The following is a 23,059-nucleotide window of genomic DNA, read 5'->3' on the forward strand; positions in this document are numbered from 1 at the left end:
AGATTAGCCAATGTGTCAGCAACAAAATTCACCTATCTAGGTATACTTTATGAGCACTCTCGATTCGCACCTGCACAATTCTTGGATACCTAAGATCAAGTCTCTATTAAATGTCCTTTATAATCTCCCTGGATTCTTTTAATAATCAAAGCATAATCTGTTTCAATAATAATATTTACCCACTCAGCCTCCCAAGCTAATAGAGTCCATCATAAATGACATAAGTACAAAAAAAAATTTAAAACATTAAAAAAATCCAACAATATACTAGTGTGAGATCTATTTTCAAATAATTGCTGGTTTTTTTTTTTTTTTATCAAACCCGATCCCTTACTTTTTTTAATAAATTTCCCGTTTCAAATTTTAAACCCTCCAAACTCACCTTCTGGACTAACCTTTATATTAACAATCCAATCTCCATATTTACAATTAAACCTTTTAACCTTCCTCCTTTTTTAATTTCCACTCTGTATTTTTCTTTTTGATCTGAATTCTTTGCTCCTTTATCTTTAGAAATTAGAATTATAATTCGAACTGGAACTGGAACTGGAAGTGGAATTAGAATTAGAAATCTTCTTCTTTTTCTTTTTTGTTGTATATGATAATCCATAGGGTTTTATATTGTTCCCTTATTGTATAGGGTTTTGGATTCTTTTTAAAGTTTTGATTTAGGCTATTGCAATATTGTAATTTTTCCACTTTTTTGGTAATTTGATTTGCTAATTTGACTGTAAATGAAAATAAGAGTGATTATTGATTTAGGAATTTAGGGTTTTCGATTTTCTTATATGGAGAATCCGCGTAGATCATTTGATAGATCCAGAGAACCTGGTTTGAAAAAACCACGGTTAACTGAAGACCTCACTCCGAACCCTAATATCCGGCCTTTTTCTCAACGAGCGAACCCAGTTGGTCCCGCCTCTGGTTTGAGATCCCGGTCCAATGATTCCGACATCAATTATTTGACCCGTGGCGACGGTGGAGCTTACGAACCACAACCAGTGTCACATCAGCAGCAACACCACCAGCAGCAAGGGTTAGTTAGCCAGTATAAGATGGCGTTAGCTGAGCTCACTTTTAACTCGAAACCAATTATTACTAACTTGACGATAATCGCTGGCGAGAATGTTCATAACGCCAAGGCCATTGCTGCTACTGTCTGCTCTAATATTCTTGAGGTGAACTCAGTTTTAGTTGTGCCTTATGCGTTAAAGCTTTTCCTTTCTTTTTGAAAATGAATTGTACAGGAAAATGAATTGCAAGTTCTATACTGTGGGAAAAAATAGAAAAGATAATTTGGATTGTAAGTGTAAATTGGGATTAATGGATATTTCTTTTAGTTTTGCTGTCATCAATGCGTGTCTGGATCTAGGTTTGTTAAAATGCTTTGCAGAGTTATTTTGAGTTCAACTTTTATATTATCTTAACAGGTGATGAGAGTACATGTTGGTCAAGTGTTTTTTTCTTTTATTAACAAATGCAGGAATGGTATGTTGTGATGTGACTTCGTAGTCTATGCAATTCTGGTCTAAGGCCATGTTGCCTGCAAATATCTTCCTTTATTGGATGGATGTCTGTTCTATATTTTCATGGATCTGATATGTTTCTAATTGCCCTGGAATTTGTAAACAGCTGGCCAATGAATTATAGAGATTTTAAACTTTACAGGCATATGTTGAAATGGAGTATGAAGAGCCCATATGTTGTGAAAAGTATATCTAATGAATTGTATTGGGTTTGGAATCTCTTTAAGCTATTATTTCCTTTAGCTGGGGTTTTCTCACATCAATTTCCTTATACGGTCACACATTTGTTCATCTCCATTTCATTTTTCCTTCTCAAGCGAGTATAGTGCTTTCCTACTTACATGTCATCACCTTTTGCTAGCAATCTTTTGTTATTCTACTCAAATCACATTTGGTTGGCTGTACGAGTAAATAGAACTAGAAATGCTAACACCATTGTGAATGCTTAAGTTGAGCACCCTGTTGTTCCGGCACTCTTTGATTTTCCATTTGCAAATGGTAAAATTCTGCTTTCCAAGTCTACAACGTATATAATGGTGCCTCAGATTGCTTGGATCTGAAAGAATGCCTTTTCTGTGATGGAGCCATTTATTAAGGCTGGAAGCCTGTAGCAAATCATGAAAAACAGGGGATAAACTGAAATCATATATAGATAAGGTGGGGTCAGATTTTAAGGAAGTGAAACTGAACACCTAAGTTGATGAGGTAAAAGGCGGTCAACTCTGACAGCTGGAATGGATTCGAAAATGCTGGAAATCTTCATTAGTGGAAGTTTTTACATTTACTTTTATCTTTCATTATGAGGAGAATGAAAGGTTTGGTTCATCCTATTTTTCTGTTTGCAATCCTTATCCCTCCCTCAACTGTCTTTCTTTTCATTACAGCATTACTGATAGTATTGATGTGATTAGTATTTTGGCGAAGAGTTAGTCCAATGAAGGCTGCTTTTGTGGTTTTAGAGTTGATAAAAAATGATTTTGCAGGTTCCCAGTGATCAAAAGCTGCCATCACTCTATCTTTTAGATAGTATTGTAAAGAATATTGGGAGAGACTACATTAAATGTTTTGCTGCCAGATTACCGGAGGTTAGGATTTCATTCTTTTTCCTTTGGCTCCATTGTTGCTCTCAGGGCATCTGAGAAAATGTCATGTAATGTGCTTATGTTTGTTGTCTGAGAAACTTCAGAAGACTATGTTATGACAAAGATTATATCCTTTAACAAAGATCCATTTTTACTTTGTTTTCAGAGTCTTAAACTTTTCCAAATGCTGAAAACTTCTTTTTATGTAACTTCTGTGTTTATCTAGAATGTGTTTGAAGACTATGCTATGGAAAAGATTATATCCTTTAGCAAAGATATTCATTTTTACTTTGAGCTCAGAATCTCAAACTCTTCCAAATGCTGGAAACTTCTTCTTCTGTTACTTTTGTGTTTATCTAGAATGTGTCCGATACTCATGCTGCAAGCATAATGGTGTTTTACATTTTTACTGCTGGTTTAGGTGTTCTGCAAAGCATATAAACAAGTTAATCCTCCCTTGCATCAGAGTATGCGACATCTTTTTGGAACTTGGAAAGGGGTTTTCCCTGTTCAGACTCTCCAGGTGATTGAAAAGGAACTTGGCTTCACTCCTTTGGTAAATGGTTCATCTTCAGGAAACACAACATCCAGAACAGATACACTATCACAGGGTCCACCACAAAGTATTCATGTAAACCCAAAGTATCTAGAAAAGCAGCGTCTTCAACAATCAAGCAGGGTGAATTTGGTAATCCTCTTTTTTCTTTTTGGCATGGTATTGATTTGATTTTATTCAGTTTATTTCTGAAGCAATTATTGAGGTTCAACCTTGCTTATAAAAAGCAAGCATTTTTAATTTTTTTCTCAACCTATTCTTTTTCTTCACCTTGCATCTTTAAAATTTCATACCCAAAATTTTAAGAGACCTATCTTTCCTTTCTAGTACTTCAGGGGATCATCTGTATCAATGCACGACCCTTGCCCTGTTTTTTCTTCCTTCTCATAGTCATCATATCCATTTCAGCTTTTAATGTATGTACTATAAGGGGTTTTCTTTTGATTTTGTTTTATGTGATGAAGGCAAAAGGTATGGTCAATGATATGGCTGGGACTTTGGCCAACTCAAAGGAGGAGTCTGAGAAGTGTTTTAAAGTATGTTATAGTCTATTTATTCTATTATCACTTTCTGCCATTATCTTAAAATTATCAGCACATTCAGTGTTCTCGTATAGACATGTTTAATGAGCCTGTTTGTGATAAGAAGATCATTGCTGTTGGTGATTATGACTATGGTTCTGATCTTTTACAGATTCCTGGCATAGAAGTTAGAAGAACCAGGGGGAATGTTACTGATCAGGGGCTTGATGCGCCTTGGTTTAGAGCTACAAGCAGTGTTACTGAGACTATTCCCAGCCAGAGGAATGGTTTCAACGTTAAGCATGGATCTCAAAATTACTCCGTATCCAAATCTGTGAATGCTGATCCTCGTTTACACCAAACTCTCAATATTTCTGGTAGAAACAGCGGTGGGTTGTCTAGCAGCTGGAAAAACTCTGAGGAGGAGGAGTTTATGTGGGAGATGCACTCTAGGTTGTCTGAACATGATGCAGCCAACTTCTCTAATAACTTGAGTAAAGATTGTTGGACTCCTGTTGTTTCAGAAAAAATGGTAAGCTTGCATGAACAGTAATTTAATATAATGCATTACTCGAAACCTTTGTTACTTGGAAGAGAAACATTATGGTTGTTTGATTATGTACCCTTTTTTCTTTTATAGTTTTTTTTCATTTGTTTCTTCTAGGATTTTTTTCCTAAAGTATTTATAACCAGGTTTACATTTTCAATGCCAGGATTTTGAAAGTCAGCTCCACAGACCTCAAAGCATTCATGATGCAGGGTCAAGGTTTGTTAGAGAGACTTCTGCTGATGCATTATCCACTGAGCAGAAGGACAAACTTTCTTTTGGGCGTCAGATTTCTACTTCATGGACAGATGGTTTGCCTGCTATTAGTTCAAGCCGTTCTGAGAGCTATTCTGCTAGTCTTGGCGGGTTGCCTACCGGTGCAAGTTCTTCCCTGGCCAGGATAGGAATGCGACCACAAACAAGTTCATCCCATTTGGGAACCCCAGGCTTTGGGTTTTTGGCAAATGTGGCGTCAGGACCCAGAGGTACTTCTGGAAAGCAGTGTTTCCAGTCTGTAGGAACTGCATCACCTCCTGAACAGTCTCCTATGCGCCAGCATTCACCTTCACCTTCATTTCCTGCATGCCACTCCCATCAACAGCTACAGAAATTGGCTGATCCAGATTATCAGCAAGCTCTTTCCCTGCCTCGGGCTGATCCCAAACCATCTATTTTTTCAGGAAAGTTGAATGTTGGGTCTCATAGAGACTCTCCTCAGACTTCTGCCCCGATTTCTTTGCATCCTAGCCGTCATTATCACCTTTCACAGCCACCCCTACTAGACTCCGTGCAGGCTGAACCTTCTGTTCTGTCTCAGATCTCCAAAGTAGAAGCAGCCTCAGCACTTGGAAGTGCATTGGAGTGTTCTAATCCACTTGCTATTGAAACTTCAGAACTTTCAAGTACTAGTAGTCTATTAGCTGCTGTAATGAAGAGTGGAATTCTCTCCAGCACTTCATTTACTGGCAACTTTCCAACTAAGATTTCTAAAGATGTTGGGCGAACTTCACAGCCTCCTCTCCCAAATTGTCCTCCTGCTGTTTTCACAACCTCAGGCTTGATTGATCCTGCAATTTCATCAGATGCAACTCATGATGCGATAGCAGGTGCTCCGAATAGTTCCCAGGAAAAAATAGAACAGCTGCCACTGTCTCCTGGACCACCACCTTCATCTCTTGTTAGTAATGCCCCATCGCAAACTTTTGATGTTGAATGCAAGGATACAAATTCAATATCTAGCCTCCTGAGCTCATTAGTTGCAAAAGGTTTGATATCTGCATCAAAGAAGGATGCTGCATCTCTCCCATCTCTTCTGATGCCCAACCAAGTACAGAAGAGCCCAGGAGTCGAGAGTCCAAGTGAATCACTGAACAAGAGTTCGGACATTCAGAGTTCATCTGATGCTCCTCGATCCTCCACAATGGATGAGGTATCATATGCTGAACCTGCTCCAAAATGTTCAGTTGCCCCACATCAGTCCACCTCAACAGAAGTAGAAAGCTTGATAGGATTAGAACTCAGGCCAGATGTAATCAGAGAATTTCATTCATCTGTGATCGGTGGATTGTTGGATGACCTTCCACATTGTTGCAGCTTATGTGGTCTTCGACTTAAGTTTCAGGGACAGCTTGATAGACACTTAGAGTGGCATGAAATGAAAAAGACTGCATTAAGAGGTTCTGGTAGGGCATTGAGGGGATGGTATGCGAGGTCAGATGATTGGCTTGCTGGAAAGCCTGGGCAATTGGTCTTGGATTCCACTGAGTCTCTGAACAAGTTGGAAAAGACAACAGAAATGTCTGAGCTTATGGTTCCTGCAGATGAAAATCAGTGTGCATGCTTGTTATGCGGCGAGCTATTTGAAGATTATTTTAGGCTGGACAGTGGTGAATGGATGTTTAAGGGAGCAGCATACTTGGCTATCCCATCAAACGAGGGTGGGGTGGGAACTACTGATGGGAGTGCAGCCAATGGCCCCATTGTGCATGCAAATTGCCTGTCAGAAAGTTCAGTTCAGGACTTGGGACTGTCTGGTGGTATTAAAGTGGTAAAGTACTTGGATTTGAATACGATATACCATTCTTCTGAGTTAGTTCTGCTTTATTCAGGTTGTTTTCCCAATGTTTGTCATCTGATCATCACTCTTGACTTCTTGTTAGGAAATGGAGGAATAATGCTGTAAGGTGAATTTGAATACGATATACCATTCTTCTGAGTTAGTTCTGCTTTATTCAGGTTGTTTTCCCAATGTTTGTCATCTGATCATCACTCTTGACTTCTTGTTAGGAAATGGAGGAATAATGCTGTAAGGTGAATGAATGAAGCTATCAGTTGCAGGGCCATCAGTAGAGCCCTGACCAAAGAATCCAGGTTTACTTTGTCCTTAGCTTAAATGTTAACAAACTGCCCTTGTATGCTAATTTTTGTGGTGCTGAGAGTGTCTAGTATTGTTGTTGCTTTTATCGTTCCCATTTTTGTTTTTCTTCCTTTCAAAGGTCAAAGTCTGATAGAAAGATAAGTGCATATAAATACCTCATAATCTTTTCCTTTCCGTGTTTGACATGTTGCGTTATATTAATAGTTTTTTTGCCCTTTTTCTGGAGCGGATTTTTAGTTCATAAACTAGAACGCTTTTTTCATTTTCAGCTTTAACATTGGCTATCAGCATAGAGCAATGTTTATCATCAAATATAGTGAACTATAAGAACTAGGATTTTAGAATCTGGATTTGGATTTCTAAAATAATGTAAGTCGAGTTTTAATCCATAGATTTGTTAGATGCTTATTATTTAGTAATGAATTTGAAAATATAAAATGTTTTTAGATTTGACAAATTAAATATTTTGTATTTTTCTAAAATATATTATATTGAATCTCAACTAATTTGACCATTATATTTGAATTTTTTATTACCAAAGTGAAATCCAAATTTGAAATTCAAATTCTCAAATAGAGCATGATAGAATGTAAGAACAAAGGAAATTTATCTTCTGTTTATTTGTTTGTTTATTATCCCAAGTTCAAGAGATGTTTGAGTTTATTATCTGATAAGGCAAGGCATATGTAAGTCGTTGAACTAACATGGTAACTTTTGGATTATTATCTGATACATTGGATTATTATTCTAACTTGACCAACTTTAGTAAGGCGCTTGAACTAACATGGTAACTCGAAGATAATGCGTGGACTTCCAACACTAAGTTGACTGATTTAGCAAGGTTTGTTGTTATATGACCATAGCATCGACCTTCATCATATGGCTAAGCCCTCCTTAGGGCTGTTGTCAAGCTATCTACCGGCTGCTTTGTTTTTGCATGTATGATCTCCAGCCTCTCATGGAATTTGTGTTTTAAGCTCATATTCTATGCAACACAAAATAGTAAAAACTGGACTAAAATAATTATAATCCTTCGTCGTATGATTTTCAAGAAATAATATTACGTACCAATGTTTTTAATACAGTAGACCAGATATGCATGTAGTGGGGTTCATTAGCTTCCTCAATTCCTCACCGCTGCTTTGATAACCTCATGTTGATGTACCTCTGATCATCTAACATGTCGCTGCAAATTTTTGAGGAAGAAAAACAAGCTTACCTCGTCTCACCTGCAGCAATGATGAATGATATTGTCAATATGTGTTGTGCAATAACTGACAATAATTTTACTCAGTATTTTTTGTACAAGAAAGTGTAGTTTATCTAGATGGTAGGTTTAAAGTACAAAAAAAAGAAAAAAAAAGGAAAACCTCTTCAATACATGATTTTTGAGGGAATATCAACTTCCACTTAACCAAATGATTCCTGTAATGTGCGAGAAACATTTCTACTTCAACAAAGGTACAAGGACAAATTCTTGGATTCCAACCAATCACCAACATGTATTGTTGTATGATTTATCCTAATCATTGTGCAATTGCCTTTTGCTTCACTTTTTATGTCTTCTTGTATGAGACATAATATCCATATTAGGTACAGATTTAGATGACCAAATTGAAGTTTATACACGGTTGCGTTTTACATTTGAGTCAAATTATTTGAAAGGATGGGAGAGAAGGAAAAACATGTATATTGAAAATTTCATCATGAACTTGCCACCAATATACGACAAGGTTCGAGTAACATCAAATCCATTTCAATCAACTATTACACAAGAATATTTTTGACAGAATCTTTTAAAAGGACTCTTAGTCTGGAGATGTTAGTGTACAATTATATCATTATAGGAAATTCTCCTAATCTTGCCACCCACAGGTGTCGTGGTTAGACCAATTTGTCCGTGCTTGTATTTGATGAGGTCAAAGAAATCACATTTTGAAAATTAAGTTTTAAAGAAACTATATTTTGAAGGATATCCTTCTTTTTTTTAACATTATTAACTTTTTTAAATAAATTTAATTATTTGTATTTCATTTTTAATTTTATTATATTTTTGAGTGGATATTATTCAATTCATGACATTAAATTCGGTTAGACAAATTATAATAAACATAGATTATTATAATAGATTCTATTTTATTTTCTCTTTATTCTATCTTCTCTAGTACCTTACAAATCTGCTTAGACACGTACTAATAATAGCAGTAGTAGTACTAAGGAGTTAATGAAGGGAAAATAGATATTCACTTGATTTAAAGAACATGACAAAGAGAATGCAGCTTAGCAGGGAGGAAGAGGATGAACTTGTGCGTAGCAATAAGAGAATTAAAGACGGGTTGATAAACTTCAATTGGTAATACAGGTGTGGATACTGTAACAGCCCGATTTAAGGCCTAGTTAGAATAGTGGTCTCGGGACAATAAATCCGGAGTTGAATAAATTATTTTATAATTATTTTGATGTTATAGCATGTTTTTAAGAGTACATGAAAAATTTGGTGAGTTAATTGTGACGTTTGTAAGCCCAATTGTGAAAAAGGACTAAATAGCATAAAATGCAAAAGTCCTATTTTGATAGCTAAAAGTGCCAAATAGCTAGAGAACCTAAATTGAGGGTCTTTAAAGGCAATTAGACCCTTTAAGGAGGCATGGCCGACCATAGGAGACAAAGGTGGTCAAAATTTTAAAATTTGGTAAGTTAGGTGGCTTATTTTGACTAAAATAGGAGTAAATAAAGGAAAGATGATATCATCCCTTTTTCATCTTCTTTCCTCACTGAAAATCAGCCATTGAAGGAGGTTTGAAAGCTTAAAAAATTTCAGCAACTTGTAATCCTCACAAGTAAGTGATTTTGATAGTTTTTCTTGATGATTTTTACATTTTTGAGACCTTTGAAGCATGAGCTTTCAAATGAGGGTACTATTTTTGCAAAATGATTAAGAGTTTAGGGTTTTTCCATGAAAATATTTGTAATTCTTGCTGAGTTTTTAAGGAAGAAAATGAGTCTTGGGTGTCTAATAAACAACTTTTGTGAAAGGTGTTAGCATGAAAACACCTAAAAGGACTATTTTGCATAAGTTGTAAAATAGATGATAAATGTGTAATATAGTGGGATTTTGGAGTTTCTATAAGAGTAAAAAGGGTCTTAAGGTAAGAAGAAATTCGACAAAAATCAATTTTCGAGCCTAGGGGCAAAATAGTCATTTTGTCAAAATCTAGGGGCAAAATGGTCGTTTTACCAAAGATATGAATTTTCAATTGCATAATTTTAATTAGTGACTAAATAAGTACATTTTTCTATTATAGATCAAGAAATACCGAATCCGAACCTAGACCTGGGGAAAGCCAAGCAAATCAACTAAGTCGACTAGTCGCCACATTTTGTAATCCGAGGTAAGTTGTATGTAAATAGTACAACTACATTAATAATATATGTATTTGAATTGTATTGAAATTATTATAGCATAAATTGCTTGATTGTGGAAATGAGAAAATGTGAAGAGAATAGAGATAGTAGAATTCCCGATTGAACCTTAGGAAATAAATCGGATATTCATGCTATGACGTTTAGGTCACTTGTGTGAGCTAGTGTAAGACATGTCTGGGCCATGCATCGGCCATATTATGAGAGCTAGTGTAAGACCATGTTTGGGATATGGGATCGACATTGAGACGAGTGCTAGTGTAAGACATGTTTAGGACATGCATCGGCCTCGAGACGTAAGCCAGTGTAAGACATGTTTGGGACATGCATCGGCTACGAGATGTGTCAGTGTAAGACCATGTCTGGGACATGGCATCGGCACAGATATGCTAGAACTTGTGTAAGACCATGTTTGGGACATGGCATCGGCACTTGACCCCATGTTTGAGGCTTAATGAGTATTCAATAATGTTCCAAATGGTTCAATAGTGAAAGTATGATTTCAAGTTAATAAGGAAAGTATAACCGTGTTGTGAGTGGTACAGGTACCTATATGGTATGTGTAATAGTCCGGTTTTGACCCTAGTCAGAATAGTGATTTCGGGACCACAAATTTAAGTTTGAAAAATATTTTAATATTATTTTCTGTGTCTATGATACGTAAATTGATATGTGTGAAAGTTTTGTGCGAAAATTTAACTGTTTATGTGCTTAATTTGCAAAAAGGACCTAATCGCATAAAATATAAAAGTTGTGCGCTAGATATTTAAGTGCTTATTTGAGTTGGCTTGCCAGAGTAAAGGTCCTTATGTGGTTATTTGACCATTGGAAGTTTTAATGGACATAAAAAGACATGTGTTAGGTGAAATTATAATGGTTTAATAAAGGTTATAATGGTCAAATGTTTAATAAAGTAATATATGTTATAAAAAAACATGGAAATAGGCATTATATGCCTTGTTTGTACCGAAAATTGAAGAACAAAAAGAAAATATCAAGAGTTCTAGGGTTCGGCTATTTGGAAGCTTAAATCGGGTATGTTTTTGCTTCAGTTTTTGATAATTTCTATGTTTTTGTGATCGTTGTTAAGTGTACTATAAAGCCCATGTCTCAATTTCTGATTTTTTTTAATGATTTAAAAATGTGTCATGGATGAATTCATGAGTTTTGTGTTGTTAAATGGTGAAATATGAAATCTTGATGTTGAGTTTACATGTTTTGTCTTTGGAATTTAGTTGGATTTGAGCAAATTTAGGCTAATTTATGAAAATGTTATTTTGAGGGACTAAAATGTAAAATAAATGAAATGTGTGGACTAGTATGAGTATTAGGAGAATTCAGCCAAGCATAAGTATATGCAAATTATATGTATTTTGTGATTTTGTGAATTAGGGACTAAAGTGTCAAAATGTGAAAATATGAAGGTTAAATTGTAAAATGCCCTAAACATGTGTTTGTAGATGGAATTGCATTAATTGATGAATAAAAGGGTTAATTTTGAAAACCTATAGATCAAGAATGGAGGAATTTGGACTTAGATCGAGAAAAGTCGAAGGTTATCGAGTAGATAGTCTGAATCGACATATTCCGAGTACGAGGTAAGTTCGTTCTTAAAATGTGATGTTAAGTAAGTTTTGATGCCTTTATTCTACATGAGTTGTATATAATTGAATTGGATAATATGGTGATGAGTCGGAAGCTTTGGCACTAAGTGTGCGATTTAAGCTAGCTTTGGCACTAAGTGTGCGATTTAACTAGCTTTGGCTACTTGAGGCACTAATTGGCACTAAGTGTGCGATTTAACTAGCTTTGGCTACTTGAGGCACTAAGTGTATGATACTGGCTTAGTCTCGGTTATTTGAGATGGCACTAAGTGTGAAGAAATATTTAGCTTCGGCTAACCTTATAGCACTAAGTGTGCTGATGTGTAAAACACAAATAACTTATGGAAAGTCTTATAACATTCATCATGAGGTAAGTACAAAAGTGAATAAGTACGAGAAGCTTCAGGTATGTATAATGCCTAAGTGGTAGATGATGTTATGTATATGAATTATTGAGTTGATATAGTTATATGGATTGAAATTGTGCAAATACTCATAAGTTATCATTTTATGTTTATATACTATGAATGTTTTAAGTACGAGCTTACTAAGCTTTTGAAAGCTTACTCTGTGTGATTACTATTTGTTTTACAGTTATTGTAGCTACTGAAGGCTCGGGGATAGTCGAGGATCGTCACCACACTATCGATCTCATTTTGGTACTTTTGAAAATGTAAATATTTGAAGTATGGCATGTATAGGCTAGTAGTTGTGAAGTATGTTTTGTGATGTATATAGTTAGCTATGAGATTTGGCTAATTTGTGTTTGAACTCATATTTGATAATGGCTTATGATATGTGATGTTAATTTGCAACTATGGTATGTCTTAATTGGATAAAGAAGAAGGTAAGTTTGATGAGTTCTTGGTATGAGAATGAATGATGTATGTTTTAGAATAAAGAATGGTTGATTGGGTTGTACATATATGTTTGTTTCCTTGTTGTAGGTTGACCCATAATGGGTGGAAAGATGGCTTAAACCAAGCCTGCATTGTGCCACATGATTTGGGACACGGGTGTGCCTTATGGCCGTGTAAGAAAAATAGTATTCTATTAAGAATCACACTGCCTTGACACACGGGCGTCTCATATGGCCGTGGGTTAAAGTCAGTAGCTAGCTAAATATCACACGGCCTTAGCACACGGGCGTGCCTATTGGCCGTGGGTGAAAGTTAGTATGGTTACCCTGATTTGGAATGGTTGGTTCACATAGGTGTGTCTGATACCCGGTACCCGGTACGGGGCTATTAAAATCGGCGTAGTACCCGGTACAACTTCGATGCCGAATTCCACTTCTCGAACCGGTGGCAATCCCGGTAACTCCTCAGGAAAAACATCTGAATACTCACAAACCACTGGTACCGATTCGAGTTTCCTTTTCGTCTCTTTACTTCCAAACACATACGCAAGGTATGTTTCACACCCTTTTTCACATACCTCCGAGCGGTCATAGAAGATATTATCATTGGCGCTCCTTTTAAATCGAGAGACTCGACTCGGACTACCACATTATTTGCACTCCTCAAATCAATGGTTTTCCTTTTGCGATCCACCATGCATCATGTACGGTCACCAATCCATACCAAGAATAACATCGAATTCATTAAATGGTAGAAGCATCGGATCGGTAGGAAAAGCAGATTCTCGAATTATTAGGGGCATCTCTTGCACACTTTATCAACGAGCACGTATTGACCCAAAGGGTTTGACACTCGAACTCACGAACTCGAGAGACTCAACGGTAGAGTCTTCTTGGATGCTAAGGTTTCACATACATATGAGTGAGTAGAGCGGGGTCAATCAATGCAATCACATTAGTATCAAAGAGAGTAAAAGTACCGGTGATAACGTCGGGGGATGCCTCCTCTCGTGCGCGGATGGCATATGCTCTAGCAGAGTACGGGTCTCGGATCGGACAGCCGTATTAGAGGCTCCTCTCGATTACCACCCCTACCTCCGAGAGATTCTCGGGGCCTACCTCTAGCCGTCGTTCCACTAGGTCTTGTACCTTGCGTCTTATTCCTCTCATCTAGCTCCGTGCAATCTCTAATGAAGTGGTCCTTGAACCGCATCCATAACAGCCCTATTAATGCACTTACCCCAACATTCACCTAGGTGTCGTCTTCCACATTGGGGCATTCAGTCTCTCTTGACGATTATTGCCCACACTAGCTACTGAAGTAGCTCGAGTCCGTCAATGGTCGGGCTCTAATGGAAATTCCCGATCGTCCTCGACTTCTGGGTGTCCTCCTGAACCTCTTTACAGCCGAGAACGGAGCTTTACTCGTCGATCTTTTACGGTAATCTCTTGCTTCAAATTCAGCCTTCTTCTTCTCCTTCCCAAGTTCTTCCGCTTTGCGTGCTCGTTCGACTAGTGTCACGAACTCCTTTATCTCCAAAATTCCCACTAGTAACTTTAACTCTTCATTCAATCCTTCTTCAAATCTTTTGCACATCGCAACCTCATCAGCCACACACTCCGAGCATACCGACTAAGTCTTACGAACTCATGTTCAGATTCGAATCTGATCATCCGGCCTTGCTTGAGTTCCAAGAATTCCTTACGCTTCGATCGATGAACCGTTGACTAATGTATTTCTTTCAAATTGGATTGGAAGAAATCCCAAGTAACTCGTTCATTTGGGACTATGGAAATTAAAGTCCTCCACCAATAGTAAGTCGAGTCTCAAACAAGGATATAGCACACTTAAGACATTCATCGGTGTGCATGACAGTTCATCTAACACTCTAATGGTGTTATCGAGCGAACTCGACCTTTTCGGCATCATCGAACTATGGCCTTGAACTCCTCGCCCCACGCTTCCTAATCAAGTCCACAGTGGTTTACTCAGCCTCACAAGATCGAATGGAGGCATTGCGGGCTCTTGGGGTGGAGTATTTAAATTCGGAATGATTGGACAGCCGGGTTGGTTCGGGCATATTGCGCGACCCACTCATTCATCATGGTGAAGAAGGCTTGTTTCGCCCTTCATTTTGATTATTCGCGGATGACCGAGGCTCAACGGGCGGTGTCCCTTGCGCAGAGCAGCCGCTACACTTTCAACGTCATCCGCCAAGGGTCTCTCTACCCGGTTCCATTTCTAATCAAAACAAAAATTCCAACCGTCGAAGTCATCACATTATTAAGCGCTAACAATTTGGCATGTATAGCTAGACTCACACGCTATGGTAGTCCTAGAACCGACTAAACCATAGCTCTGATACCAATAAAATTGTAACACCCTAACTCGTGACCGACGCCGTGTCGGACACGAGGGTTAACGCCAAACCTCTCAAGATACCAACCAATTTGACATTACCAGTCAGGCTGGAAAACTGCATCACCGTCGCCTTAAAATCATATCTCGAGTTTCAAAACTCGGAAACTGGTTTCGTAAATTTTCCTGAATTTAGACTCATATACCCATCCATGGATGTATTTTTAGAATTTTGGTTGGGCCAATTGGTACAGTTTATTAGTTAAAGTCACCCATGTTACAGGGACCGACTGCTCTGACCTTCGCGCGTTACAACTTGAATATCTCCTGTACAGGGCTTTAATACTGGTGCCGTTTGTATCTAATGAAACTAGACTCAAAATGGAATCTTTACATATAAGGCATGACTCCTAATTATTTCTGGATAATTTATGGTAAATTTTCAAAGTCGCGACAGGGGACCCAGAAACCGTTCTGGCCCTGTCTCACGAGAACCTTAATATTTCTCAGTATACCGCTCATATGGTCGTTTCGTTTCGTCCATATAAAATAGATTCATCAAGGTTCAGTTCCATAATTTACTCACTATTTAATTCTACTTCTACTATTTTTAGTGATTTTCAATCTCATCTCACTGCTGCTGTCCGCAACAGTTACTGCAGTGACTATGCCAATTTCATGAATTTTTCCTTGGCCTTAATCATCCATCATACATGACACAAATTATGGCCACCTTATCAAAATTTGAGTTTCTAAGACTCGTGGCTATAGGTTCTAGCATCCCACTCGACGACCACATAGGCCATTTTCACATGGCTTAAAGTTTACAACCCACAATTCGACAAAATATAATAGCCTATACATGCCAAATGTTCTTCAACAACAAAAACAATACCACAAGATTTCAGCCGGTGTGATGACTTCAACGACGGTCCCGATCACGCAAACAATACGAGTCCGAGAGACCTAAAATGGGTGACAAGAAAAAAACCGAGTGAGTTTACAACTCAGTAAGTCATAAGCATTCATCAATCCACTGATAAAGTTACTACAACATGAAACAATAAACGAGGCTAGGTACTCATCCATATCGAATCTATACCATAATTCCTCGGACCTTTCGGTCCAATCTCATACCAAGTCATGCATCCACATTTCATATTCTACACAACAAGATATTTGAGGCATTTTCACACACTAACTCATTTCCACCACAATCATACAATTTCAATCATCACATAGATTTAAGGCTTACCAAATTCAACCCCGAGCATGAACATATTTTCTATTCGTCATGAGCTCGAGGTACTTACCCGATCCGCTGTCCGGGATTAGCTCGATAATGTCGCACACTCAGTGCCAATTGTAATGCAAGAGCATATAGTGAATCCGCACACTTAGTGCTATATGTATTCAACTCGCACACTTAGTGCTATATAATCAAACTCGCACACTTAGTGCTGTACAATTTTAAACCCGCACACTTAGTGCCAATCTTGTCACCGTGTCCATTTATACCCGCACACTTAGTGCCGAGACCAATACCTTATGTATTTTGCTGCCTTTATACATTCAACAATGGCATCATTCCATACACATACATTTCCATTTACACACCAACTCATTTAAACACATTTGCATATATATATTGATCATTTAAATCAACACCAAATATACGCTTAATGACTTACTTTGTGTTGGGTAAAACAGTCCAAGTCGGCTACTCGATGACCTTCGTCTTTCCTTGCTTGATTCTCCTTCTTTAACTCCTTGAGCTTAATCAATAAATCAACTAGTTTAACCCTCTTGCTAAACATTCATAATTCAATTACACATGCATATGTATGTTTGTATATTCGCAACCATCCTCACTTATTACCCATTTGGTCAACAATCTAAGCCAAGATAAGGCTTCAATATGGTTGCCTCTAACCGAATACATGCACACCAATCTACTTCCTTTGGCCGAATATGCATGTCTATGTAGAGGCCAATTTTACACTTAATACTACACAAAAAAACAGCATACATTTTCCTAATTAACGCATTACATATTGTAGTTCTATACACATCTCTCATTTATTTCATAACCAAACAACATCACAAGCAAATAGACACCTTAAAATAGTATACATGTCATACCAATTCATCATGTGCAAACATATATTCATGTAGGTGCAATGGCGAATTCTCAAGTGGCTTATATCCAAATATACACACATATCCAAAGCTTAAATCTTACTTACCATGCAACATGCATGAATCATACTTATGGATATAACATGGCGAATACCACAACACCATACCGTTTCAATTTGGTCATGGTTAAACAAAGAACTTAGTATCTCATTCAAAATGCTAAAAGAAAATCTAAGAATCCTCAATCCACCATCACATGAATCATTATCAAGCTTGATATTTAGCATGCAATGGCATTAACACCATATTCACTTTGGCGAATTTCCTTCCCATGACATAACAAAGATTTGAACCATGGGCTAACAAGAACATCAAGCTAGCAACTAAAATATACATGAATCTCATGGCAAAACATCAAACTTACCTTAATCTAGGTACAAGTATGGCCAAACCTCCTCCTAAACCTCTTCCAAACCAACATGAAACAAGAATTCCTTCCTTCTTCCTTAGAATTTTCAGCCCAAAGGAAATGAAAATGATGAACAAAATTCTTCTTTCTTTCTCCACACTCACGAATGGGCATGCATGAGACCATTTTTTCTCTTTTTTTTTTTTGTTCCTTTCATTATTAAATTCCCATGCTCACTATTTTATTTTTTCTTACATACACCATTGTCCCAACATGTTTTATGACATGTTTTTACCCATAATCTCTTGTCATGGCGGCCACTAACTATTAGGGGGAAATTTGACATGCAAGTCCTCCCTTGACTACATGCACTATTAGGCCCTTATAGATTAGCCTATCACTTTTCAAAAGTGTCACACAAGTCCTACTAACTGAATTCACATGCTATCGGCTAAATCGAAGCTTGAAATTTTCACACATTCATAATTACATATTCTAGACAATAAATATTACGTTCAAACATTTCGGTGACTCGGTTTAGCGGTCCCAAACCACTTCCCGACTAGGGTCAATTTTGGCTGTCACAACTCTCCCCACTTAAGAAATTTTCGTCCCCGAAAATCTTACCGTAAATAGGTTTGGGTAACGCTCTTTCATAGAGTTCTCGGGTTCCCAAGTAGCTTCTTCCATCCCGTGTTTGAGCCATAACACTTTTACTAATGGAACTCTTTTGTTTCGCAACTCCTTCACTTCACGAGCTAGGATACGAATCGGTTCTTCTTCATAACTCATATCGGCTTGAATTTCAACCTCGATGGACTAATTACGTGTGACGGGTCGATCTATAACGTCAAGCATCGAAACATGGAAGACGTTGTGAATCCTTTCAAGTTCGGGGGCAAAATCAAACGATACGTGATCGGACCGACTCGTTCAGATATTTCATATGGCCCGATGAACCTCGGGCTCAATTTTCCTTACGGCCAAATCTAAGCACCTTCTTCCAAGGTGAAACTTTGAGAAAGACCTTGTCTCCAACCCGATATTCAATATCTTTTCTTTTCAAATCCGCATACGACTTTTGGCGATCCGGCGACTTTCAAACTTTCACGAATTACTCGAACTCTTTGCTCGGCATCCTTAACCAAATCAACCTCAAGAATTTACCTTCACTAAGTTCACCCGAATAATGGGGTACGACATTTACGATAATATAAAGCCTCGTAAGGCGCCATCTTAATACTTGATTGAAAGCTATTGTTGTGCGAATTCAATCAAAGGCGATACTGCTCCCATGAACCACTAAACTCAAGGATACAACATCTCAACATATCCTCGAGTATTTGAATTATCCGTTCGGATTGACCATCGGTTTGGGGGTGAAAGGCGGTCTTTGAAATGCAACTTGGTACCCAAAGCTTCTTGAAATTTCTTCCAAAATCGCGAGGTAAATCTCGGATCTCTATCCGACACAATAGAAATCGGTACCCGTGTAATCTCACAATCGAGAAACGTACAATTGGCTAGTTTATCCAATGAAAAATCCGTGCGCACGGGGATAAAGTGAGCCGACTTAGTCGATCTATCAACAACAACCCAAATCGCATCCTTCTTACTAGCTGACAATGGCAGCCCGGACACAAAGTCCATTGTGACTCGATCCCATTTCCACTCGGGTATCGTGATCGGCTGAAGCAATCCTGAAGGCACTTGATGTTCCGCTTTCACTTGTTGACATATTAAACATCTCGAAACAAAGTCGAAGATGTCCCGTTTCATACCATGCCACCAAAACCGACGTTTCAAATCGTTGTACATCTTCGTACTCCCCGGGTGGATTGCCATTCGGCTACAATGGGCTTCGTTCAAAATTATTGGAATAAGTTCAATTCTTTGGGACACACAGACGACTTCAACCTCAAACAATCGTCATCATCGATTTGAAATTCGAGTCCTTGTTCGAACACACTCATCCCGCTTTGCAACCAACTCATCGTCGACTTTACGAGCTTCACGAATTTGACGTATCAATAATGGTTTGGCTTTCAATTCAGCTACTAACACATTGTCGGGTAGGATAGACAAGTGTACATTCATCGCTTCATAAAGCAAATAGTGATTTTCACTTAAGGCATCCGCAACCACATTAGCCCTTCCCGGTGATAATCAATGACGAGCTCATAATCTTTTAACAACTCGAGCCATCGCCTTTGTCGCAGATTTAAGTCTCTTTGGGTCATCAAATATTTGAGACTTTTGTGATCCGAATACACATGGCACTTCTCACCAAATAAGTAATGTCGCCATATCTTTAAGGCGAATCGATGGCGACCAATTCGAGATCATGGGTCGGATAATTTTTCTCATGTGGCTTTAATTGCCTCGACGCATAGGCCACAACTCGCCCTTCTTGCATCAATACGCAACCCAACCCAAGTAGGGATGCGTCACTATAAATGACAAACTCTTTGCCCGATTCGGGTTGCACTAGAATTGGGGCTTCATCAAATAAGTTTTCAGTTGATCGAAACTTTTCGACATTTCTCCGTCCATTCGAACTTAACATCCTTTTGGAGTAAGCCGTCATTGGCGTGGCTATCGTCGAGAAACCTTTACAAATCGTCGGTAATAACCGCAAGCCCCAAAAGCTCCTAACTTCGGTAACATTCCTTGGTGGTTTCCAATCGACTATGGCGAATTTTGTTCGGGTCCACCGACACCGATCACGGACACCACGTGCCCCAAAAGCTAACCTCTTTCAACCAAAATTCACATTTTGAACTTTGCGTATAATCGCTTATCTCGTAAGATTTGCAACACTAGCCTCGGTGTTCAAGATGCTCGGTTTCATCTCTCGAATAGACCAAAATGTCATCGATAAATACAACTACGAACCGATCCAAGTATGGCACGAAAATTCTATTCATTAAATCCATAAACACCGCAGGGCATTAGTGAGCCCAAACGGCATCACCAAGAATTCGTAGTGACCGTACCTCGTTCTAAAAGCGGTTTTGGGTATGTCCGATTCTCGGACCCTCAACCGATAGTACCCGACCTCAAATCTATCTTTGAAAACACTGAGGCTCCCTTTAATTGATCAAACAAATCGTCAATTCGTGGCAATGGATATTTATTCTTTATCGTCACTTTATTGAGTTGACGATAGTCGATACACAACCTCATGGTTCCGTCCTTCTTTTTCACAAACAATACAGGTGCGCCCCATGGAGAAAAACTCGGTCGAGCGAAACCTCTATCCGTCAATTCTTGCAATTGAACCTTCAATTCCTTTAATTCCGTTAATGCCATACGATCACGGGGCTATTGAAATCGGCGTAGTACCGGTACAACCGATGCGAATTCCACTTCTCGAATCGGTGGCAATCCGTAACTCCTCGGGAAAAACATCCGAATACTCACAAACCACTGGTACCGATTCGAGTTTCCTTTCCGTCTCTTTACTTCCAAACACATACGCAAGGTATGTTTCACACCCTTTTCACATACCTCCGGCGGTCATAGAAGATATTATCATTGGCGCTCCTTTTAAATCGATGAACTCGACTCGGACTACCTCATTATTTGCACTCCTCAAATCAATGGTTTTCCTTTTGCGATCCACCACCGCATCATGTACGGTCACCAATCCATACCAAGAATAACATCGAATTCATTAAATGGTAGAAGCATCGGATCGGCGGAAAGCGATTCTCGAATTATTAGGGGCATCTCTTGCACACTTTATCAACGAGCACGTATTGACCCAAAGGGTTTGACACTCGAATTACGAACTCGGAGACTCAACGGTGAGAGTCTTCTTTGGATGCTAAGGTTTCACATACATATGAGTGAGTAGAGCCGGGTCAATCAATGCAATCACATTAGTATCAAAGAGAGTAAAAGTACCGGTGATAACGTCGGGGAGGATGCCTCCTCTCGTGCGCGGATGGCATATGCTCTAGCAGAGTACGGTCTCGGATCGGACAGTAGTATTAGAGGCTCCTCTCGATTACCACCCCTACCTCCAGAGATTCTCGGGGCCTACCTCCACCGTCGTTCCACTAGGTCTTGCACCTTGCGTCTTATTCCTCTCATCTAGCTCTGCAATCTCTAATGAAGTGGTCCTTGAACCGCATCCATAATGAGCCCTATTAATGGACTTACCCCAACATTCACCTAGGTGTCGTCTTCCACATTGGGGGCATTCAGTCTCTCTTGACGATTATTGCCCACACTAGCTATTGAAGTAGCTCGAGTCCGTCAATGGTCGGGCTCTAATGGAAATTCCATGATCATCCTCGACTTCTGGTGTCCTCCACGAACCTCTTTATAGCCGAGAACGGAGCTTTACTCGTCGATCTTTTACGGTAATCTCTTGCTTCAAATTCAGCCTTCTTCTTCTCCTTCCCAAGTTCTTCCGCCTTGCGGCTCGTTCGACTAGTGTCACGAACTCCTTTATCTCCAAAATTCCCACTAGTAACTTTAACTCTTCATTCAATCCTTCTTCAAATCTTTTGCATATCGCAACCTCATCAGCCACACACTCCGAGCATACCGACTAAGTCTTACGAACTCATGTTCAGATTCGAGATCTGATCATCCGGCCTTGCTTGAGTTCCAAGAATTCCTTACGCTTCGATCGATGAACCGTTGACTAATGTATTTCTTTCGAAATTGGATTGGAAGAAATCCCAAGTAACTCGTTCATTTGGGACTATGGAAATTAAAGTCCTCCACCAATAGTAAGTGAGTCTCATAACAAGGATATAGCACACTTAAGACATTCATCGGTGTGCATGACAGTTCATCTAACACTCTAATGGTGTTATCGAGCGAACTTCGGCCTTTTCGGCATCATCAAGAAACTATAGCCTTGAACTCCTCGGCCCCACGCTTCCTAATCAAGTCCACGGTGGTTTACTCACCTCACAGGATCGATGGCTGGAGGCATTGCGGGCTCTTGGGGTGGAGTATTTAAATTCGGGAATGGTTGGACAGCCGGGTTGGTTCGGGCATATTATGCGACCCACTCATTCATCATGGTGAAGAAGGCTTGTTTCGCCCTTCATTTTGATTATTCGCGGATGATCGAGGCTCAACAGGCGGTGTCCCTTGCGCAGAGCAGCCGCTACACTTTCAACGTCATCCGCCAAGGGTCTCTCTACCACAGGTTCCATTTCTAATCAAAACAAAAATTCCAACCGTCGAAGTCATCACATTATTAAGCGCTAACAATTTGGCATGTATAGCTAGACTCACACGCTATGGTAGTCCTAGAACCGACTAAACCATAGCTCTGATACCAATAAAATTGTAACACCCTAACTCGTGACCGACGCCGTGTTATCGGACACGAGGGTTAACGCCAAACCCTCTGAAGATACCAACCAATTTGACATTACCAGTCAGGCTGGAAAACTGCATCACTGTCGTCTTAAAAATCATATCTCGAGTTTCAAAACTCAAAAACTGGTTTCGTAAATTTTCCCTGAATTTAGACTCATATACTCATCCATGGATTTATTTTTAGAATTTTTGGTTGGGCCAATTGGTACAGTTTATTAGTTAAAGTCACCCATGTTACAGGGACCGACTGCTCTGACCTTCACGCGTTACAACTTGAATATCTCCCTGTACAGGGCTTTAATACTGGT

At 38.8% G+C, this 23,059-nt stretch overlaps 1 protein-coding gene and 1 long non-coding RNA gene across 10 annotated transcripts; one reads left to right on the forward strand and one right to left on the reverse strand.

The window, feature by feature from the left end:
- Positions 1–243: 243 nt before the first annotated feature.
- Positions 244–12,451, forward strand: LOC108453267 (polyadenylation and cleavage factor homolog 4-like). Of its 9 annotated transcripts, XR_008281817.1 has the most exons (11): positions 244–1,178; positions 2,510–2,611; positions 3,030–3,296; positions 3,629–3,700; positions 3,858–4,217; positions 4,399–6,279; positions 6,392–6,415; positions 6,519–6,602; positions 9,915–10,001; positions 11,544–11,630; positions 12,231–12,451. XR_008281817.1 is itself a non-coding variant. In XM_017751278.2 (8 exons), the coding sequence occupies exons 1-7, from the start codon at positions 789–791 to the stop codon at positions 6,404–6,406; spliced, it is 3,087 nt and encodes a 1,028-aa protein (XP_017606767.1). In that variant the 5' UTR covers positions 244–788; the 3' UTR covers positions 6,407–6,415; positions 6,519–6,854. The 9 variants fall into 9 exon arrangements, 2 of the variants coding, with proteins under 2 accessions (XP_017606767.1, XP_017606764.1); XR_008281813.1 differs by having other exon boundaries at positions 4,399–6,415; XR_008281818.1 differs by lacking the exon at positions 9,915–10,001.
- On the reverse strand, positions 7,297–8,198 carry LOC128291869 (uncharacterized). The gene is made up of 2 exons (XR_008281820.1): positions 7,678–8,198; positions 7,297–7,594 (listed from the first exon to the last, which is right to left on the reverse strand). It is a non-coding gene; the product is annotated as an uncharacterized LOC128291869 (long non-coding RNA).
- Positions 12,452–23,059: the final 10,608 nt, after the last annotated feature.

Source organism: Gossypium arboreum, chromosome 4, assembly GCF_025698485.1.
Source record: "Gossypium arboreum isolate Shixiya-1 chromosome 4, ASM2569848v2, whole genome shotgun sequence".
Lineage (NCBI taxonomy): Eukaryota > Viridiplantae > Streptophyta > Magnoliopsida > Malvales > Malvaceae > Gossypium > Gossypium arboreum.